Consider the following 20,002-nt stretch of genomic DNA (forward strand, 5'->3'; position numbering starts at 1 on the left):
GCTGCACTGAAGCAGATTAATTGATTAATTATCAATTATACTGTATGTAAGATTGCAAATAAGGGCCATGAGGCAGAATTAGGATGACATTTTACAGGATCAGAATTAACATCTAGGTTAATACACACACACACACACACACACACACACACACACACACACACACACACACACACACACACACACACACACACACACACACACACACACACACACACACACACACACACACACACACACACACAGTAGAAAACCTTACTCCAGGTCATAAAGAGGAAATAAAAGAATTTATTTTCACACCAATGACTTTGCATATTTCGTCAGCACCCCATGCCAATGAATGGGATGAATATGTTTATAAAGTTGTGGTGATAAAAGACACATACAAAGGAATAAAAAAAAAGTTTCAATCTGAAGGTACATGTTAAGTGCATTTAATAGAGATGAAACGACAGGAGACGACTGAAGCCCAGTGAAAACAGCATTAGACAACTGTCACACAGAAGAGTGGAAAAAACATAAATAGCAAGAGAAAAAAGAAAAGAGATATGAAATGTATTCATTAAGAATAAATATGTACACTGATGCAGCATCCTTTCTTAAACAGACACGGAGACAGACATAAAAAGATCTTTTAAAAAGTGGACGGGCGTACAGGAAAGAAGAGCATACGTGCGTTTATTCCTCTCAGCCAAATCTCTTAAATGTTAAACTAGAAGCTTTATAAAAGCTGGAGCTACCATAAGTTTACATTTTGAAGGTGGGTTAATTACAATGTTATTATATCAGATAAAATTAAGTCTACTTCACTACAATAAAACAACAATAAATGTCAATTAATCTAAGAGTCTTTCATCGAGTAAGTTAATTAAAAAAAGAGCCACAACAAGGTAAAGGGCATGAGAATGAACCTCCTCACTTTAACTAGTACATAAAACACACAGAGAGCTTAACTACCTGCATTTGTTAAACAGAAATACCTCAACGTGGAAAATTAAATGTTATTTGACTTTCCCCAAGCACTGTGACATAAAACTATCATCCAGGGACATTTGGGGACGACATGATGACCCATTCAAACCAGAGGAAAGATTTACTTGGTCTATAGTTAGTGTTAACACTTCACTGAACAATGCCAACAATGGTAAATAACCAGGAAGGAAGAGGAAATGTAGAAACACAAAATGTAACGTGTCTACGCACATTAACAAAAAAATCAATCATGTCAAGATAATCCATCAACAGCTGCAGACTAAAAGCAGAGCATCCTTCATTTTTTAAAAGGTAAGGCTAACCTTACCAGGACCAGTGCTAATCACACACCCACAGCCCCGTGCATGGTGCAGTACCGTGATGCAGTCTGAATTCAAGCTTTGTACACGTTTGGAAGAACACACCAAACTGCCTTGACAGATCAAGAAAGGTATAGGTTTCTTGTGAGTTCTGAGCAACACAGACATCAGCTGAACACGTCATGATAGGCATCAGGTCAAAGAACAATTGATTTATTGTCTGAACCCGACTCGACCCAAGTTTCAGCTTGGAAGCGCTCTAACAGCCGGCGGACAATTCTGATACTGCCACGTATCAGACTGAAGTCTGCCCTCAACTTCAGTGCATTTTCAAGATGCAGCTGAATGCCATCTCTTCTGGATTTGGAAAATCTGTGCAAAGCTTCAGTATGCACAATTACTTGTTTGCCATACTTTACAGGTAGCTTCAACCTTATATACATACACCTGGTCTGGTTAGTGGCAGTCAAGCAGAGCAGGAGAAAACATGGGGCTCAAGCTGCAGCGTCTCAGAAGAGGTGGGTGGTCGAACGACTGAATGTGTGGTACTTCCTCTCAAACATGGAAGGCAGATTGACCATGGAGGGGGAATGATGTGCCTGAAAAGAGAAAAGAGAGGAACAACTAAGACGATGAAAAATGTGCATGAAGGGCAGGTGAAAAAAAGAACCTGAGAGAAAATGTTAATACTCAAATATGTTGTAAAGAATCACTCTGGTTATTAAAACTTGGCTCTATTCATATGTTGCTGGCAATTCTCCATACCGTTAATAATAACAACGCTGGTCTCTCCAAGTTAATTGCTGAGATCCAGGAGGGCTATGACATCATTGGAGATGATGTAAAGTCCAATGTGGCAAGACACACGAGCAGTCAGATGATTATTCAAAGGAGAAAGTTAGGTGAACTGTAAAATGATTATTCATATGTATGCAATTCACCCAGCATGAACTACATTTTAGCACTGACAATATCAGTTAATTCATTGTGCTCCCACTGCCTCACCTGACTGACGAGCTAACAGGTTAGCCCAGTTCCACACCCTTTAACCATCACAAACAACCCGGATTTGTTCATGTAGTTTTAAGTGAAATAAAATGGCAACCTTGAACGCCAATGGTCATGTGCTCATTGGTCTCTAAGGTCCTCTTGACAACCTGACTCACACACCCGCCACAGAGCACATACAATGTCAACTGTGAATTAACATTAATTATCACATATTTAATTTTTACCACATATGAATGGTAGTTTACACTGAAGGCAGTATTGTGTATCCCCAAAGTCTGTGCTCGTCTTTTGGGTGTGCTTACGTCTGATTGTCTCACTGCTTGTTTCTGTTGCCTCATCAGACTTTGTTGCCTTTCCAGATCTCAGCAATTTCTTTGGTGAGTACAATGTTCTAATAAATGATAATAATAAATCTTAAAAAAAATAAGAAGCTGGAATAAATAGTCTTTAAACAACCTTGAACGACAACCAAGTAGTTAGTAAAAGGACAGGGTGTTACTGTTTGGAAAAAGGAACCATGAGTGCCAAGTGTGAAGTATGTTCATTCAGCCATTCAGCTCAGTCTGACACTCGCAACCCAACTGCCTTTCAACGTGCACTTTCAAAAGTCTGTGCAACAAGACAAGATTGTCATGTGAGCCATCTAGCTTGCATCAGGAGTGAGAGAATGTGTGTGTATGAAGGACAAGCTCGGTTTATGTGCTCCAGCCTCATTTTAATTAGAGTGCACAAAGACAAACGCTGTTACTAGCGCCTCTCTGCCTCCAAAGCCAAACCTTGGCACTGAACTAATTGAGACAGGCAACCTTTGCCAACACAATCACACTTCAGTAGCTTTCCACCTGGCTTTTACTCACACACACGCGCACACACACACAGAGTGCTCTCTACGAGCATTTCGGCAGACACAGTCTTTCTCCTGCCTTGTTTGTGTCAGCTGATGAACGGTAATAAGTGAATAGTGGCCTTGATTATATGTTAGTAAGCGGTGCTACAGGCTTCAGAAACACAGACGATGATAGGGCCTGAATGAATGAGTAAATTAACAGGCTGCGCTCTCTGGAGAAGAAGACCAGGTCATGAACAGCTTTGGTCAAAATGCTCATTACAAACCATAACTACGCTTGTATGTTAATGAACCGCTGCTTTGTGCAAGTGTGCATGAACATGTCTCCATTTGAGATTCAGTGAGTACACGCCTTCAAACACACACATCGACAGACTGTGTCTGCTTCCACTGATATATTGCCAGGGCCGTGCGAAGTTATTCTTACTCTCAACAGTTTACCCAGATGCAGTTTTTATTAAGAGGGACTGATGACAACACGGTCACGGCAGCCTTTTACCAGATCGACAGGCTGCATAGCAAACCTGAGGGAGCGGCACCGGGTTGGACAGTCTGTGACAGACTGCAGGAGGAAAGCAGCGCAAAAAATGGCATGCGAGAAAAGTCGTCTCTCAGTTTATTCAGTCACTCTGAATCACAATCAGCACTGTGCACCATCATTATTACAGGACTACCAGGCACCTAAATTCATTTGCATTTAAGTCTAACAGCAAGAAGTTGTTGCGTGCACCAACAACCACCAGGCGGCATCTGTGAGTGAGGTGGAGGCTGTTAAAAATGCTCCTGCACTATGGTCGTGGTCGACAGCCTACGGTCGACTGTAACATGCAGTAGGAGGGTGAAAGTGCTTGATGTTACGCGTTTATCACGTTGCTGCTCATTGTGCCAGAAGACACCATCCTTGCTTCCTTAACATACTTTGTGAAGGTGACACAGCCAATCACACAATATACGTTTTTTATTTAAATGTTGCAAAATGGTTCTTCTGTGTTAACAATAAAATCTTTATTGCTGATCACAGCTGACATAGAGGCCACTGGTGCCGCAACTGCTGACAAATATCGTGTATATGAAGTCGTAGCATGCACTGTTTTGGTGAGGTGCAAGTGTGCGCCAACACGTTGGTCTGAGCTGATGGAAATGTAAGTGAATATTATCCAATGGAAACACAGAGGGCCACACTGCTTTTGTAGTCTGCATCATTGTGTTTCATTAATCCATGTGGTTTATCTATTTATGTCCTCTTGTCCATTGTGCTTCTGTGGCTCCAAACTTTTGCCGATATTGTCTAGCAGCAGCAGCAGCAGCAGCAGCAGCAGCAGCAGCAGCAGCAGCAGCAGCAGCAGCAGCAGCAGCAGCAGCAGCAGCAGCTCTGAGCCTTTGTTTACGGCTCAGGTCGGGTCCTGATTTGATTTAGAGCTGATTTTGGGTGATGGGTCAGTTCTGGTAGGTGTGTGTACAGGTTTAAAAACACTGCTGGTGCAGGACAGGCCGAAAAATTCAATAACATATATTCAAATTGGTTTTCATTTTTGAAGTTTTCACACGTGTTTTATTTGTTCGTGGCATATGGGATGGATAATTGGCTGTTATATAGCTGCTTGGAAGACTTTTTTTGTTTTGGAAGGGCCACACACGGGACAGGACCCCTGACTGTCTCAGGATATTTTACACACTGCCTACTGGCAAAGGATATGCTACTCAGAACTCCCTTTGTCTCTTGTGCACATCAAGGAGAACCCAAGTTAAAATCTATTTCAGTCATTTTGTGACTATAACAACCACTCAAACAGTTCTACATTCAAAATGACCATTGCTTGCCTTCACCTTTCTTGTATATTATAAATATTAAAATTAGAAAAACTTAAAAGAAAATGAGAAGATGAACCATAGTATTCAGCCCCCCTCCCCACCACAATCACATAATTCAGGCTGAATAATTAAATTGATGCGATGTGTGTCGTCTTCATCTTCATTCGATCGTACAATGACTGGGGTACTGGCCTCTGCTTTTTTCAACTTACTTAAATGCCACCCAAACATGTCCTGATTAACTATCAGAAAGCAAATGCACAACATTGTCAATTAAGTGTGCAGAACTTTTAAATGTTCTTGTATTAAATGTTCTAGTAACCGTGTTCGTCTGCTTTCTCCAGTAAGCTAATTTCAGAACTATCATGTTAACATGAAACCATAACCAGTAGGTTGGAGATTAGACAAACCTGGTTGCCGATTTCTCAGCCATGTATATGTGCAACCGTCTTTCTAATCAGCTTGTACACAGACTAAAAAGAGGCTGGATGAAAAGAGAGATTATTACACAGAGCAGTGCAGCAAAACTGGGTATTTCCATCCAAAGTCTGACTAAATGTGAAACGAATACATAACAGCCTGTTGAAGTCTGAATCCGTTTCCATGGCTGAAAATGTGACTGTTTCTAAAATGTAGACACATTCGTGCTGTGAGTTTCTGTTTCATCTCATTTAATGAGACACAATGATGGAGTAGCACATTTGTCTACACAATTGAATTGCTTAAAATCAAACTGATACAAGATGGGAATAAAATGGGCACTTCCTGCGCTGTTAGATGAGGTGCCTGTGGGAATTATGTGCTCAGTGACGCAGCTGTCACAAGTGGTTAAAATGGAGGACAGTTACCAGGTGACCTGCCACCACACATTCAACCTCACAAGTCAGCCTGGCTCCCATGAATACATTGACATTTTGATTTAGTGAGCTGTTTGTGTGTAAACCAGCCAAAACACACAAAGCACCCCAAATTAAAGGTGTGCCTTGACATTTGGATTTTCACCCCTGATATTTCTTAAGCTGGCACTCACATTAATTCTTCAAGGATTTTCTAAAGGAACTGTTCAGACTGAAACAGAGATCTCTCAAAGCTAACTTAAATGCTGACAGGAAACCAAATTATTTTTCTGCTGAGGTACAGCAGGCCTCCACTGGGACACCATGCTTTTATGTCCCAGCTCTATACCATCCTAGCTCCACTGTATACAGCTCACTATTAATAGCAGCCACCTAGTGAATAGTCCCAGCCACCACCACCACCAGTTAGTAACCCGGGTGATTCAAAGGAACAGTTATTCCAAATCAACCCTTAAAATCTCTGCCCTTTACACTTGTGCCAATCTCAAGTGGCGAGAAGCATTACCCCCACACTACTTATAGAGTGTATCTATAACCCTCCCCATCTAATCATTGGAGTTCAGAGTTCAGTTCTAGAGCACACCCTTATTAATCTGATCTATCTTTGTCATAGCATCTCAGCTTCTAAGGAGTTGATTTGGGACCAGAACTGCACCAGTGGTATTTGGATGTTAAAAGGCCAACATAGCAGGTAGGAAGGATTCAATTGAAATTAAAGATGGTATAGGTGCAACCGTGGTTGAAACTAGAACACAATAATGTTTGCTCACGTCAGACTCCAGGACTGAACTTAGCGATGGTTTAGAGCAGAGTCTCCCTGCGAGGACTGGCCAGGACAGCCTTGCGTGGGTCCAAGGGGACTTCAGGATCCCTGCATGACTCAGAAAAGGGCCTGCCTTTGATATTAACTGGCTGTGGAGCCAGGGACCTTGACTGGAAGCCTACAGAGGGCAGTTGTCTGGACACATGCTGGCTAGATTTTGGCTGGGAGTTTTTGGAGTTTACGACAGCTGGAATGGAAGTGGGATGGATTGAAGAGGTAGCCTGCTGTGCAGTGTAGGGGCTTGAACGAGGTTGCGCTGGTTGGGTCGACAATGGAGCATGAAGAATGGACTTGCGTTCTCGAGTGTTATAGTTGGGACAGAGGCTATGGCCGAATTCAGTGGCAGTGTTGGGGCCGGGGCTGTTGGCGGGGTTTTGGGCTGGGCTGCAGGGGGTACGCATACAGACAGGGACCCTGGCTCTGACAGGAGGATGGTCCAAAGAGTTAGAGCGCTGCACCACAGCACTGCTCTTGGCAGAATCACTCAAACTGAACGTGGAGGCAGAGCGAGACATCTGGAGGGGACACATATGGAGCAGCGATTTACATATCATGAAGAAACACAAGACAGAGAGAACAGACATGCTGAAGCAAAACGAAATGAAAACAAGAGAGGAAATCCTCAGAAGGTACAACAAAAGACAGAAACACATCACGTCTTCATCTGAAAGAGGATAAAAGAGAACGGAGGGAGAGAATAAATATTACACAAGCACAGGCAGGCAGTACGTTTTTAGGCAGAACAGGGAAGACATATGCAGGAGGACATTTAAAATCACATACCTGGACAGACCAACACTGCGCTTTTCTCTCAAGTGTCAGTGACTGTTCACTGAGCTAATCCCCCAAACAGCTACTGTCCAATCACGGCCACGGGCGTCACGTACTACCAGCACATTACTTTGTGGGGTTACAGCAAAAAGAAGAAGGTAGTGTATTTCGCCACTATGTGAAAGCTGGTCCTGGATGCTAGCAGCTCTGTATTGGATTTTGTGTGAGTTTCTACTGTTGCAACCCAAGCCAAACATTGTTATTATTAGTAAATTTATTTGTAAAGGGACCATGTACAATAAAAGACATAAATGTTCCCATTTGATGCATTGTACCAGAGTTAGCTCAGAGCTAATTTACATCTGCAGTCCCTTGGCAGGTCACATGCTATCCTCTAAATGGATCATCCACTGATTAGGATGCTAACTTTGCCACAGACATGATAACATGTCTGTAACCATCAAAAGCCTCTTTGAGACCCTGTTAGTTTTTGTTTTAAGGTGACTCTGCTGCAAACAGCACTTTCATCCAATTCATGAAGCTAGAATTACCATAATTAGCTTGCTAGCTACAAATGACAAAACCTGCTTCGGACAGGTGTCATTTCAGCTGGGAAAAGCCACAGTGTCCAACTTGAAATGAGAAGCCTGCTCATGTCTACCTCTGTCTGAAATCAAAGCACCCATTGCTTGTTGTCCTCATTGAGCTGTGTCTTTTTTCCTATGCCAGTACATTGAGTACTGTGCTTAAAACTGAGTCAAATTCAGTGTATGTGTGCACATACTTGGCCAATGAAGCAGATTCTGATTCTGAAAAACGGTTAGAAATGAAAAAGAGGCAACAAAACAGCATTTCATAGCCTGGTCCTCAGTAAGCAGGTTTAGATCAGTTGCTCCACTTACATTCCTCTTCTTCAGATGCATTATCTGTTGCTGTGACTCACCTGCTGTATTTGTATTAAAGGAAGTGCCACAGGCAATTTAAAGAAGAAAACACACTGTGCTTCCACTGATGAGTTGGAGCTACCTCAATCCGTTAACATACACACTGAAGGATCACTTGTTGAGCTCAAATTGACCAGGGACATTACTGCATGTCATTCTTGTCTCAGCCTCCACAGACAAAGGGCCATATGCCATTCAGACTAAAATTTAGTATTCATAAAAAAAGTTTAAACATGTTTTGCAAAAGCAGGCTGAATGTGTTAGAATGGAGTGAAATGCAAATGAGAAATGCAATCAATTCCTTTTTCTTTTTTCACTATTTGTGTACGATTTCTGCATTCTACAGCAGTCTGTGCTATGCTAATCAAATCTAAATTTCTAAACTGTATTTAGTCAATTACTTTTTTGTGTTTTTTGTTTAGATGTAAACATGTAAACTAAATCCCTGATTGATCTATGATAGCTGATGATAATGACACCAAATCACAGCTGATTTTGGTTTACAGTCAAATTGGTAGATTGATAAATTAATGACAGTCACAGTCATACATAAAGGTTGTGCTTAAAGATGGCTGCTCTGTTGCTGCAGGAGAACCTCTCTGTCGCAAGATAACCTGTGAAACTGCACTGGACTGGCGAAGCAGGCAGAATGATCTATATGCATGTGATGACAGTGCGTTACATATTACACCATAGTTTACTGGGTGCACATTGATATGTTGACACCGGTGTTGGTCTACATACAGTCTGTCATGTGGACGCAGAGGATAAATGACACTTAACTGCAGGACAACATTCAGAGACATATGGCCACCTGTGGGAGTGGAAATATGTTTTATGCATTGTGCCCTCTTTCAAAATGATTGAGATTTATGAAACAGAAGCACGTGTAGGCCGTGTGTAAGGTGTTCTGAATATAATATGCACATTTCTGTCTTTGTGGCCAGAATCAAACTGGGGTTATTGTGGCTATATGGAATGCATCTTAACCACGAGACCACTGGAGGCCCAGTCCCTCCCTAATCTTAACTAATATGGGCAAAAAAAATTTAGAAAATGTGTTTTTGATATTTGTCCTTCGATTACTTTGCAATACAGCTGCCAAAACACTGCATTTACATCCCTGCATCACTGGAGAGAGTGTAAATTTGAATAATAAGGGAATTTTCTTCGAGTGGGTGTGAAGTCGAAAACGTCGACTTCTTCAAATTCACACCTTGTTTAAAGAAAATACAGCATTATGAAATCAACCATTTAAACACTGGCCTTAAAGTGAAAGAAAATAACAGCACTACAAAGGAGCAATAAATAAATAAAAATAATAAATCAAATAAAAAAAAACAGCACATTTAAGAGGAGAAGTCCTTTTACTGCTCTTTTGTCAAGTTCGATCAAAAGGACTGACTCAGACTGAAAGCTGCTCCATCATGGTTTGATGGAGAGATCAATTGCCTGGTTCTCAACAAAAGGAGAAAGAGATGGAGAGAATAGAAAGGAAATGAGGAACAGATGGACAGATAGATTGACAGAGAGACAGCCAACCGCCACCCAGTATTAATTGTGATGTGAGACATAGACACATTTTGGAAACACTTTTGGAAATTCAGGAAACATATCTTGATTATTGAAGGTAGTATATATGGAGATATTGGTCTTTCAAGCGGAACTTGAATATGAGAAAAGACTGTCTCCTTTTCTTCCCGTTTTCTCCAAAGTGTGATTGAATGATGTAATGTTACATGCTATTGGAAAATGCCTACATTTGTGTATTAGTTAGTCCTGACCAAGGTTAACAGATAGATAAAAGAAAGAAGACACACTTTAAGTTAGTGTGGCTGTAACATCAGAACAGCTCATGTTACGAACTGATGAACTCTTCAAAGAGGAAAACAGGAAGTTTAAACTTACAGCCAGCGTGGAGCTGCTGCAGACGCGGTTTTCACAACTTAGCCTCTGGCTTTTCTCATCTGGAGTACCATTGGCCATGAACGCCCTCTGGATCACACGCTTCGGAGTCTTGGTGAAAGAAAAAGCCCTCGTCACCTAGCACACATACACACACACAGAATTACAAAACACAAATGTTTGAATTCATGTTTTGTACATAGTTCTTCGTCATAGTATTTTTGCAGTGAACCTATTGGATTCTCAGCCACTTCATTTTCAGCATCTGTAGACAGCATTGATTTTTGTCTGTTTGCATGTACGTAGTACCCATCGCCGCTGACCGATTGATCTTTACTTCTTCCAAACATATGAGAACACATCACTTACAGGACTTTTTGTCAGAACTGCCTGTAGCAGGCATTACATGGTCAGAGCAACAATTGTAAAAGCTTTCATTAACAAAGTTTGTTTAAACAAACTGTTTGTTCATTATAAAAAGGGTAATATGGCCAATTTAACCTTAATTAGAATGCAAACATCCAACCAAACTCATGTCACAGGCCTTCTTTCTGTATGGTTTAGTGATCATATGATGAGCAGATTTACACAATGTCTTAAACTTGATTACTCATTTTCTCCGCATTTTGTATTAACAGAGGCTTAAGAAGATATACATGTTAGAGTTTAAAAAAACTCAAGATCAACAAGTGTTTATTTTGTGTAGTGAATGGGACACTTGACAGTACACAATAAACTTGAGCCTGCTCTCTGTTGAACAAACTGTCACTATTTACATGACCTTAGACAGGTTTTCTGCATGTCTCTACTGATGTTTCCTGCTACTTACTTACAAAAATACATGCTGACAGCATAATATCCACAATAAACTATTATCTAGCAATATATCAACCCAGCTGATTGCTCCGTCAGGCTCTATTAACAATGAAAGATAATTTGTTGATGGAATTAAGTTGACAATTTTTTCCAGGCACTTTATCAGGTAACCACTTAAATGGTTTCAGATTGATTACTCAGTTCAAAATCTGAAAATGATTAGATTATCATTACTTCAGTAATCTGAGTGATGAAAACAGAAAAGTTTTGTTGCCTCACATTAGTATTCTAATAGTCAGGAGTGAAATTACAATCACACCAAGCCCTGACACTGTACGGACCGCATACAGTGGCATGCAAAGACTTGATCAAATTGTCTGTTAGTGTGAATAGTTAAGTAAAGATGATGCTTCCTTTAAGTATTTTAAGCAAGGTGACTTTTTTACTGATATCTTTTACAGTTTCAAAACATAAAAGGCCCAGGCACAATGTTTGGCCACTCTAGATGGTCAGTACAGTAACACCTCCTTTGTCAAGTATCACAGCTTTTTTATATCATAGGTTTTTTTCAGTCTTTCAGTTATTGTTTGGGAGGCCTTCACCCATTCAGTCTTGCAAAGGGCTTCTCATTCTATGAGATTTTTGGGCTATCTTGCCTGCACTGCTTTTTGAGGTCAATCCACATATTTTCAAAGATGGTTAGTTCAGGGGACTGTGAGGGCCATGGCAAAACCTTCAGCGTGCATCACAGGTGTGTTTTGGATCATTGACCTCTTGTTGAAGCCACCCTCTCTCATCTTTTTTTCCCCAGACGGTGTGATGCTTGATTGCAGAGATTCCTGGTAGAGTTGGGCGGTATCCAAATTTTGATACCGTCAAATTTCCCCACATTTTCCCGGGGTATACGGTATTACCATGACTAATTAAAAATCACTTTGCAGGGCAGCGTGACATGCGCGCAGTTCAGATGGTCAATGCTCACGCGAAGAAGCACCAGTCCTAACTTGTAGCACACCAGAATGACGGGGAGAAACTCAGTTAAAAGCCTCCAACAAGCATTGCCACCCAAACGAAACATTATTCATACCACACGAAATTACATGCGCATTTAACAACAAACATGAAAACAGCGCACGTCAATGGCACTGCATCTGCTGATTTCACCACTTCACGCAAACCACCAAAGCCCGGTATCATACGAAAGCAGACAGTCTGATGATCACGAAGATGTCTGCCTCTACACTGTGCGACGAAAACTTGACGAGCTGGCAGGCAAAGAGTACCCCCCCCAAAAAACAAAAAAAAAAAACTTCGCTAAATCATAAAGTATGTTTTACCTTTGCTGTTTTGTGGTCAAAAGTTATATTCCAGCCCCCAAAAACGCTGCTAATGTCTCCTCCTATGACTCTGCGTTAGTTTGAGATCAATCACGAAGGTCCTGCTTGTTTACATAAAGAGGAGGGGGTTTCTAGAGTGGGGGGAGCGCTCTTCATGCAATAACCTATCTCTGGGGTTACTTCCTTCTGGATCGTCATTGGTGTTACTATGGTGAATGTGGGCGGGTCGCCGAGCTACTGACCGGCGTAACCACGCTGTTAGTTTCACCGCTCCATCTCATGAAAGAGCAGAGCGCTCACAGAGGACTCTGCTGAGCAGCCCGAAGTGTTATTTTACAGTTTTATTTGCATTTCGTCCTTTTATGAGAGCTAAGAACAATAGCGAGCAGAAAAAAGGCTGAAAAAGCAAGAGGAGTTTCTCCGTATGCTTGGACGAGATAACGGTACTCTGCTCAGACGCGCCCATATGAGTGCCTGGACATACCTGTGTTAAAACACCTGTAAAACTGCTCAGGTTTTTAGCATGTAATTTTGCACAATCACCTTTTTCTCGAGTGAAAATTCAACCAGATACATTGAACGGAGTGGACTTCATTTTTGTTATGACGATGCTACAAGTTAGACCCCTTTAGTCCCCTATAGGCCTATAGACCAGCATTTTTTTAATGACGGTAATGAAACTGATACCGTCGCTATTTTTAGATATTACCGGATTACCGCCCAATCCTAATTCCTGGTATTTAATTGAATCCAATTGAATCCATTTTCTTTACCAGCAAAATGCTCTCTGTGCCACTGGCAGCAACACAAGCCCAAAGCATGATCGATCCAACATCACCCTTGACACTTCCAGGCATTTTCTTTTCATGAAATTCTGCACTCTTTTCTGTTTTAACTTCTGCTGAATCTTCCTGAAAGTCATTTGCAGTCACTGTCCGCCATTCACATTCACTGCAATTTCTTAAGAATGCTATGAACTGAGAAAACAGAAACTTGACAGCTATCTTTGAATGCTATCTTCTCCTACTTTGTAGATATCAATGACTTTAATTTTTCAGAGGCTGGAAAAGGTTTGAGGAGTCAGAGTATTTCTATTTCCAAAAGGTCAAAGGTCAGTGCAAACACACTTCTCTGGCTATTATTCAACACCACAACTTAGAACAGAAGGAGAGATTGTGACCATATTTCACATTTGGTCAGTTACTGAATTGGTGTCACTATTCTTTGGTGTCCACCTTCAAACTGTGCTGATTGTAAAGATCTTTTGTGCTGTCAGGTTGAAGATGTGTGAACATCCATGTTTTAGAACTTGCAGCATCTTTGCAGCAGCATCCATATTTGAAGCATTGTAGTCAACCACAGACTCACTGGTTCTGCTGCATGGTTCTTTTTAAAACTTGATGACACTTGGAAATTGGGTTATCTTTTAGTCCCTTAGCTCTTGACACTAACAGAAATTTTGACCAAACATTTGCAGTGCCGATGTTGAGTGGAGAAGAGGGAATTCTTCTGTGCTACTGTAAAACTGCAGTTGTTAGGCTATGAGTGTTCTGGCTTTCTCAGCTTCCACAACGTTATTAGCCTTTTGTCAGCTACTGAGAAGGATCAGCATCTGACAAGTCATGCTTTTTATAAGAGGCCAAATATAGCCAGTAGTTGTGCATTATATGTGATTATTATTTAAGTCGTACTCACATATGCAATGAAGACATGCAAACCTATTTCTTGAAGAGATAACAGCTGGTGACCTCTGCATATGTGGATGTTTTTTAGGTCACAGCATGAGGAAAAGCAGTTAACTTCTTAACGCAGAGACAGTCTGCACCAAAACCTATCTTTGACCTTGATACCTTCACTGCTCTCAGTTGTTCCCTCCAATATTTCTTTAAGCAGTTTTAAAATCAGATGAACCATTTTTCACACATTGTTTGACAATGTCACATATCTTTATCTGCTTGTTCCAAAGATTCTTTCAGGCGGTATCATGGTTCTGTTCTGTTAAATATTCAAATCCTTTAGCTGCCCACTCTGGATAAGCTGGAAAGAGGAACTAAAAAAAAACTCTGAGGCAGACTGCAGTCCCAGCCCATTGTTTTATGACTGCACAATTACATCAAAGGGAAAGGTCTATGCTAGACGTCTTGTGTGTAATTTCATTCATGCTCCCGTGTAATTCAGCATGAAATAATTTGAACATTTACCTCATGATCTGGACTTCCATTTATAAAGTCCTGTCAGTCTCAACTAGGGCTTTACCCAAATGAGGACATTCAGGTCAACTCAGAATCGGCACTTCAGGTAGATATCTCTCTCCTGCGTGGCTGCTGACAGCTCTGTCAGCTGCAGAGTCAATCACACTGGACAGCAGTGCAGGAGGTTGTACCAGCGTCTGGTTCAAAACTAGTTTAGCTGACTTCACTGCATTCAGCACCGGGCTTGAGAGCGTCAGCGCAGTCAACAGAAATGAGTCGAGCCGTGGTGCTGCCCTCTGTTTCAATCACCCCTCTATTTCAGCCACACTTTGTTGTGTAGACGGATAGCTTTGAAAAGTGACTCAGTCTGTGAAAGTAAACAGCCTTATGCAGTAAAAGGAAGCCTGTAAAAGGTGCAGTTGGAAAGGTTTATTGTGAGAAAGCAAATCTTCTGCCTTTACCTTTTTAGAGGTCTTCTTGATGGCCCTGGAGGCTTTGCTTAGGGTACTGTCCATATCTTTGGTGCTGACCTGTAGTGAGTCTGGGTCTGTACATTGAATCAGATCCCCCTGGTTACAAGACAAAAAAAACAATTCAGCCTCAAACTCAATATAATAAATCATGACCTGAAGTGCGCAATTCATGTAATCAATACCAATAGATACATTACGTGTTGCTGCACACACACATACACAGACAGTCTGTAGTTCTCTCTCCCCCCTTACCCTGCAGAGGGCCTGTTAACAAGCGAGGCTCTATCTCATTGGTATTCACATTGCAGCGCTGACCCAGTGAAAACAGCATTAGGAATGCAGCTGTGAGACGACAGGCAGACAGAGGCCAACATCGCCCCCTGCTGCTTGCTCTACTAAACACAGCAGACAGCCTGACCTCCAAATCTTCCAGTAGGCTCAATAATCATAAAGCTTAATCAGGTCATAACAAGTCAACTTTCCATAGTTTCCCCAAACCATTATAAGATAAGGTAGATGATATTCTTTATATATATATATATATATATATATATATATATATATATATATATATATATATATATATATATATATATATATATATATATATATATATATATATATGTGTGTATATATATATATATATATATATATATATATATATATATATATATATATATATATATATGTGTGTGTGTGTATATATATATATATATATATATATATATATATATATATATATATATATATATATATATATATATATATATATATATATATATATATATATATATATATATATACATATATATACATATATATATATATCAAACAAGCATTGTCCGTGTAGCCTGTATTCCTGTGTGCCATAGAGCACTGTTGTTGCCCAAAAACCATTAAAAATACATCAATGAGTGCAATGGGTGACATGGTCATTTATTACCACAGACACAGACACACACAGTAAGCTACTATGTATTTGTACAAATCCTTCCTGCTGCTGGAAATTCTCACTAGAGCAACAAATGTGGATTAATCCAGAGCTGAAAATAGTCCCCAACAAATCCACTATTCCCTCCTGTTTGAGTAACGTTTGCTAAAGACTACAGAAGATGACTGGGCCTTTTAAAAATCGAAATCCACTTTTTGGAGTTGGCAAATAATATGTGGAGTTGCTTTAGAATAACTGATCTTGGCACCAGGTCTCATCTCAAACATACATGGCCCACCTCCTAACACAGAGTACGTATTCGTAGTTTTGTTATAGTAAAAAAGAGTGAGAGCATGTGATCACAGCAGTTTACAGTGTTGATCACTGTTACCATGTTTCAGGCAAATGTATGTCCATTCATTCACAGCCCATATTCTGTCATTCTCCAGTGCTGAAGCCCAGCGAAGCTAGCAGTGTAAACAAGACCTGCTCTAAACCAGTGCAATTCAGTCAACACCTCTAACACATTAGAACCCTCACAAGGGGAGGACTGGTGGCAGGACTGTAGTCAATGGGCTAAAACACACATAAGTTACAACACACACACGGATCCACTCAGGTTTTACACATAATATCAAACAGATTCAAGACCTGCAGTAATAACGGGACCTGACTGACCACATAAAACATGGATCTGAACCCATATGGGTCCCGGGTCCACCTGTGAAGACTTTTTCTCTTCCAAATTTTGCCACAATGCAATTGTGCCAGCAGTACAGTGCTTTTTCCTGTGGCTTGAGGATGGTGACAGAGCTACCACAGCTTCCTACCTGCCGATCAGTCAAACTATCTACTTTCTTTGTAGTGTGTGTACGTGAGTGTGTGTTGACTCACCGCATCAGCCCTGCAGATGGTGTTGGCGACGTGGCGGCAAAGAGTTCGCAGCCAGGCACTTTTAACTGTTTCCTCTCCGGCCAGTTGGAAGCTGAACAACAAGTTCTCCTGTTCAGTTGGAGGGCGAACCACCAGGGCAAATGCATTCACACATTCTGAAGGAAGGAAGCAAAAGAGCAAGAGATAGATGGACCGTGATGAAGTGAGAGAAAGGAAATAATGAACAGTGACAGAAAGAAGGGAGGAGGGAAATCAGCCAGTGAAGAGAAATTGAGATGAAGATAATGAGATAGAAAAGGATATGGATGATTGAGGAAGGGTGTTGGACAGGGAGAAAGGGAAGAGAAACAGATGGGAAGACAAGAGCAGACAGAAGCAGTGGAAGAAAAAAAATACGCAAGACAAATCAACTTCAGCGCTTCATCCAAACTCCATAAACATCAATCATAACTGGTCCCTGTATGAAACCAGCATCTGTCTCGAAACAATGTGTTCTCACATGAAACTACAGGAACAGACAGAATAAAGGAAACACCATATTGTAAGAAACACTTGCTTTTGAACATCCTTCATTTGTTCCTGTCAGTGTGTCACACTGTATCCTGAAAGTAGGATCTTGAAGCTGTCCTTAAGCAGGAAAAACTCCAGCACTTTGATTAAAGGAGGGAGATATCCACTTTAATGATACTTAACCCTGCTGCTGAGGAAGCTCATAGAAAGATGTGTGGTAATGTTTACGGTGTCATCTGTTTGCCGTCCTGTGCCTTTTTGCTGCCCCACTTCTCCTCCCATGATTTAATGAGAACGGCTTCGTCAGCATCGGTAGTTCTCTTGTTGCTTAATTCCAGGATGCTGATATGTTATCTAAATTCTGTTTTCATTTCCCATTTTTACCTATTAAACATTTGTGTTGTGACAGCAGCAATAGGAAAGCAGATTACTGTCAAGCCCCGTAGGTGTAGAGTGTCACCGTTAGTGGTTTAATCACAAATCACTGAACAGGAATAATTACCAGTTTGAGGGTCTAAAGTCTGTGTGAAATTTATGCTTTAAATGCTTTAAATAGACAAGAGAAGTGTCCATGGCACATACACTTTGCACTCACATGTCATATTAAACAAATGAAAAAAGGTGCAAGCTCTTTATTACTCACTATGCAAGCATTGAGTGTTGTAATATCCTAATGCACTTTTATTATGATATAACTATCTTAAAAATCATAGAAGCTGAGGATAAACTCATTTGTACATGAAAGGAGGGCTGTGGATTTTGGCCTGCATCACTGTGCTTTCAACGTATTAAAGCACATTAGTAAGGGATGTTTTAATGGTCAGTATGAACAGGAGGAAGGATTACAGCGAGCAAACCCTGTTTCAGCGTTTATGGGCAGCAACGGTGAACTTAAGTGTGGAAGTTTTTTATTTTTTAAAATGTCCTCTTGTTGGTGACTCAAATAAAACCTACTTGATTCAGCTCCTAATCAACATTCTTAATTTAAGAAATTACTAAAGTGACATTATAATTTATATTATACACCTAAAACCAGTCTTCAGATAAATGGAGCAGACATCTTGGAGTTGGTTTGTTATTGTCAGTGCTATATTATAGAGACACTTTTTGGATATTCAAATAGGGTAAAAATTGAGAACAAAGAACACCTTCAAATGACATGGAGGTGAAGTAATGAGCAGTATGGTGTCACTGTGTTACCCTCTGTGTCCTGCAGGTCCAGAACTCTTCGAATCTGGGACAGTGGCATCAGTGCAATGTGTTTGAGTGGCGGCGGTGGTCTCGTCTGTCCCAGCGGACTCTTGAATGTATTGATCACCTTGTGTCGCTTCCTTGCAATCTGCACAGATGCACACACACACACCCAAACTCAAAGTCAGACAGCAACTTTGGAGGTTTTTGTGAAGAAAGGTAACTTCCATATAACAACCCCATGTGTGATTTGAGAGTGTGTGCGATTTCGAAATGAGTGTGGGTGCACTTTGCATTGTGTTCTCGGAGCTGCTATTGGTACTTGGCAATAAATCAATGAGGCCTTCATAGAGGTAAATGGTGCAACTCATTAATGCCACATTAATTAGATGCTGAGAAAGACAAAATACAGAAGGAGAAAGGGAAGAAGAGAGAGCTGGAGGAGAGGATGAAATAGGTCACTACATCATAGGTCAGTGTTATTTTGGCATGGTGAGAGAAGAGCGTCAGAGAAAGCGGTTACATGAATGCAAGCGTTAGTCAATGATTAGTGATGGTGGAGGCGAGTGGTTTGGCCACTCACTCCAACACAACATTCACTCAATATACATAGAAGAAAAACTGTCAGAAATCCACGTGTGTGGCTGTACCACATGCACACACTCACACTCAGTGGGAGGAGTTGCTGACACCCAGTGCAGCCACCCACCTCATCTCTTCCATGTTTGCCTGCCCTGCTCTGGTTCTATGTCACCCCTAATTAAGACACACACTGACTGTGTCAGCAATGACAGACTGCACACACATGCATCGATAACCTTTTCAATCTTGCTGCTCTGCAAAACGCCCCTTTCCTCCTCACCACTAAATGTGTACATGGATCTCAGCATGTGTTTAAGAACCAACTGAGATCCATGCTGAGTCTCCCTCAACAAACAAGCTCCAGAGGAAGAAAAACAAAGGAGATGCAGGTATAACATCACTGGCTGAATAATATCACAGTTTAAATTGATGAATCGGCTTCAGGTGACACAGCAACTTGTTATACTTCTATACATACAATATTGGGTGTGGTTACACTTAAAAGTTGAGTCTGCCACTGAAAGGATGGCTGCTTAATTTTCTAGCTCCCTAACATTTTTGTGAAATAACCCCAAAAACCTTTGGTTTTATCAGTCCCAGTGCACATTTTGTTTAATATTGGAAAATGACGTTGCTGCAGCAGCTCTTCAGGCCTGTTTACACATTGCCAGGTTGGTCCTGAAGCTAGCCTGTGAAGTATTGTCAACGAACTTCAGAAGCTCAGAAGAGACAACAGGGAACAGCTCTCTGACATCAAATAAGAACTGAGGAGGGCAAACTACAGACTGGATGAAGCAGAAGGGAGAACTGATGA

At 40.9% G+C, this 20,002-nt stretch overlaps 1 protein-coding gene across 4 annotated transcripts in view; it reads right to left on the reverse strand.

Moving 5' to 3' along the window:
- Positions 1–269: 269 nt before the first annotated feature.
- ect2 (epithelial cell transforming 2) overlaps positions 270–20,002 on the reverse strand; it is a 53,942-nt gene continuing 34,209 nt past the window's right edge. For all 4 annotated transcript variants that reach the window (XM_070960727.1, XM_070960728.1, XM_070960726.1 and 1 more), the window contains 5 exons: positions 18,616–18,754; positions 16,906–17,060; positions 15,069–15,176; positions 10,266–10,400; positions 270–1,891 (listed from right to left, as the gene is read on the reverse strand). In XM_070960727.1, the coding sequence (XP_070816828.1) occupies positions 1,802–1,891; positions 10,266–10,400; positions 15,069–15,176; positions 16,906–17,060; positions 18,616–18,754 (627 nt within the window). In that variant the 3' untranslated portion in view covers positions 270–1,801. The remainder of the gene's footprint in view (positions 1,892–10,265; positions 10,401–15,068; positions 15,177–16,905; positions 17,061–18,615; positions 18,755–20,002) is intronic.

Source organism: Chaetodon trifascialis, chromosome 4, assembly GCF_039877785.1.
Source record: "Chaetodon trifascialis isolate fChaTrf1 chromosome 4, fChaTrf1.hap1, whole genome shotgun sequence".
Taxonomy (NCBI): domain Eukaryota; kingdom Metazoa; phylum Chordata; class Actinopteri; order Chaetodontiformes; family Chaetodontidae; genus Chaetodon; species Chaetodon trifascialis.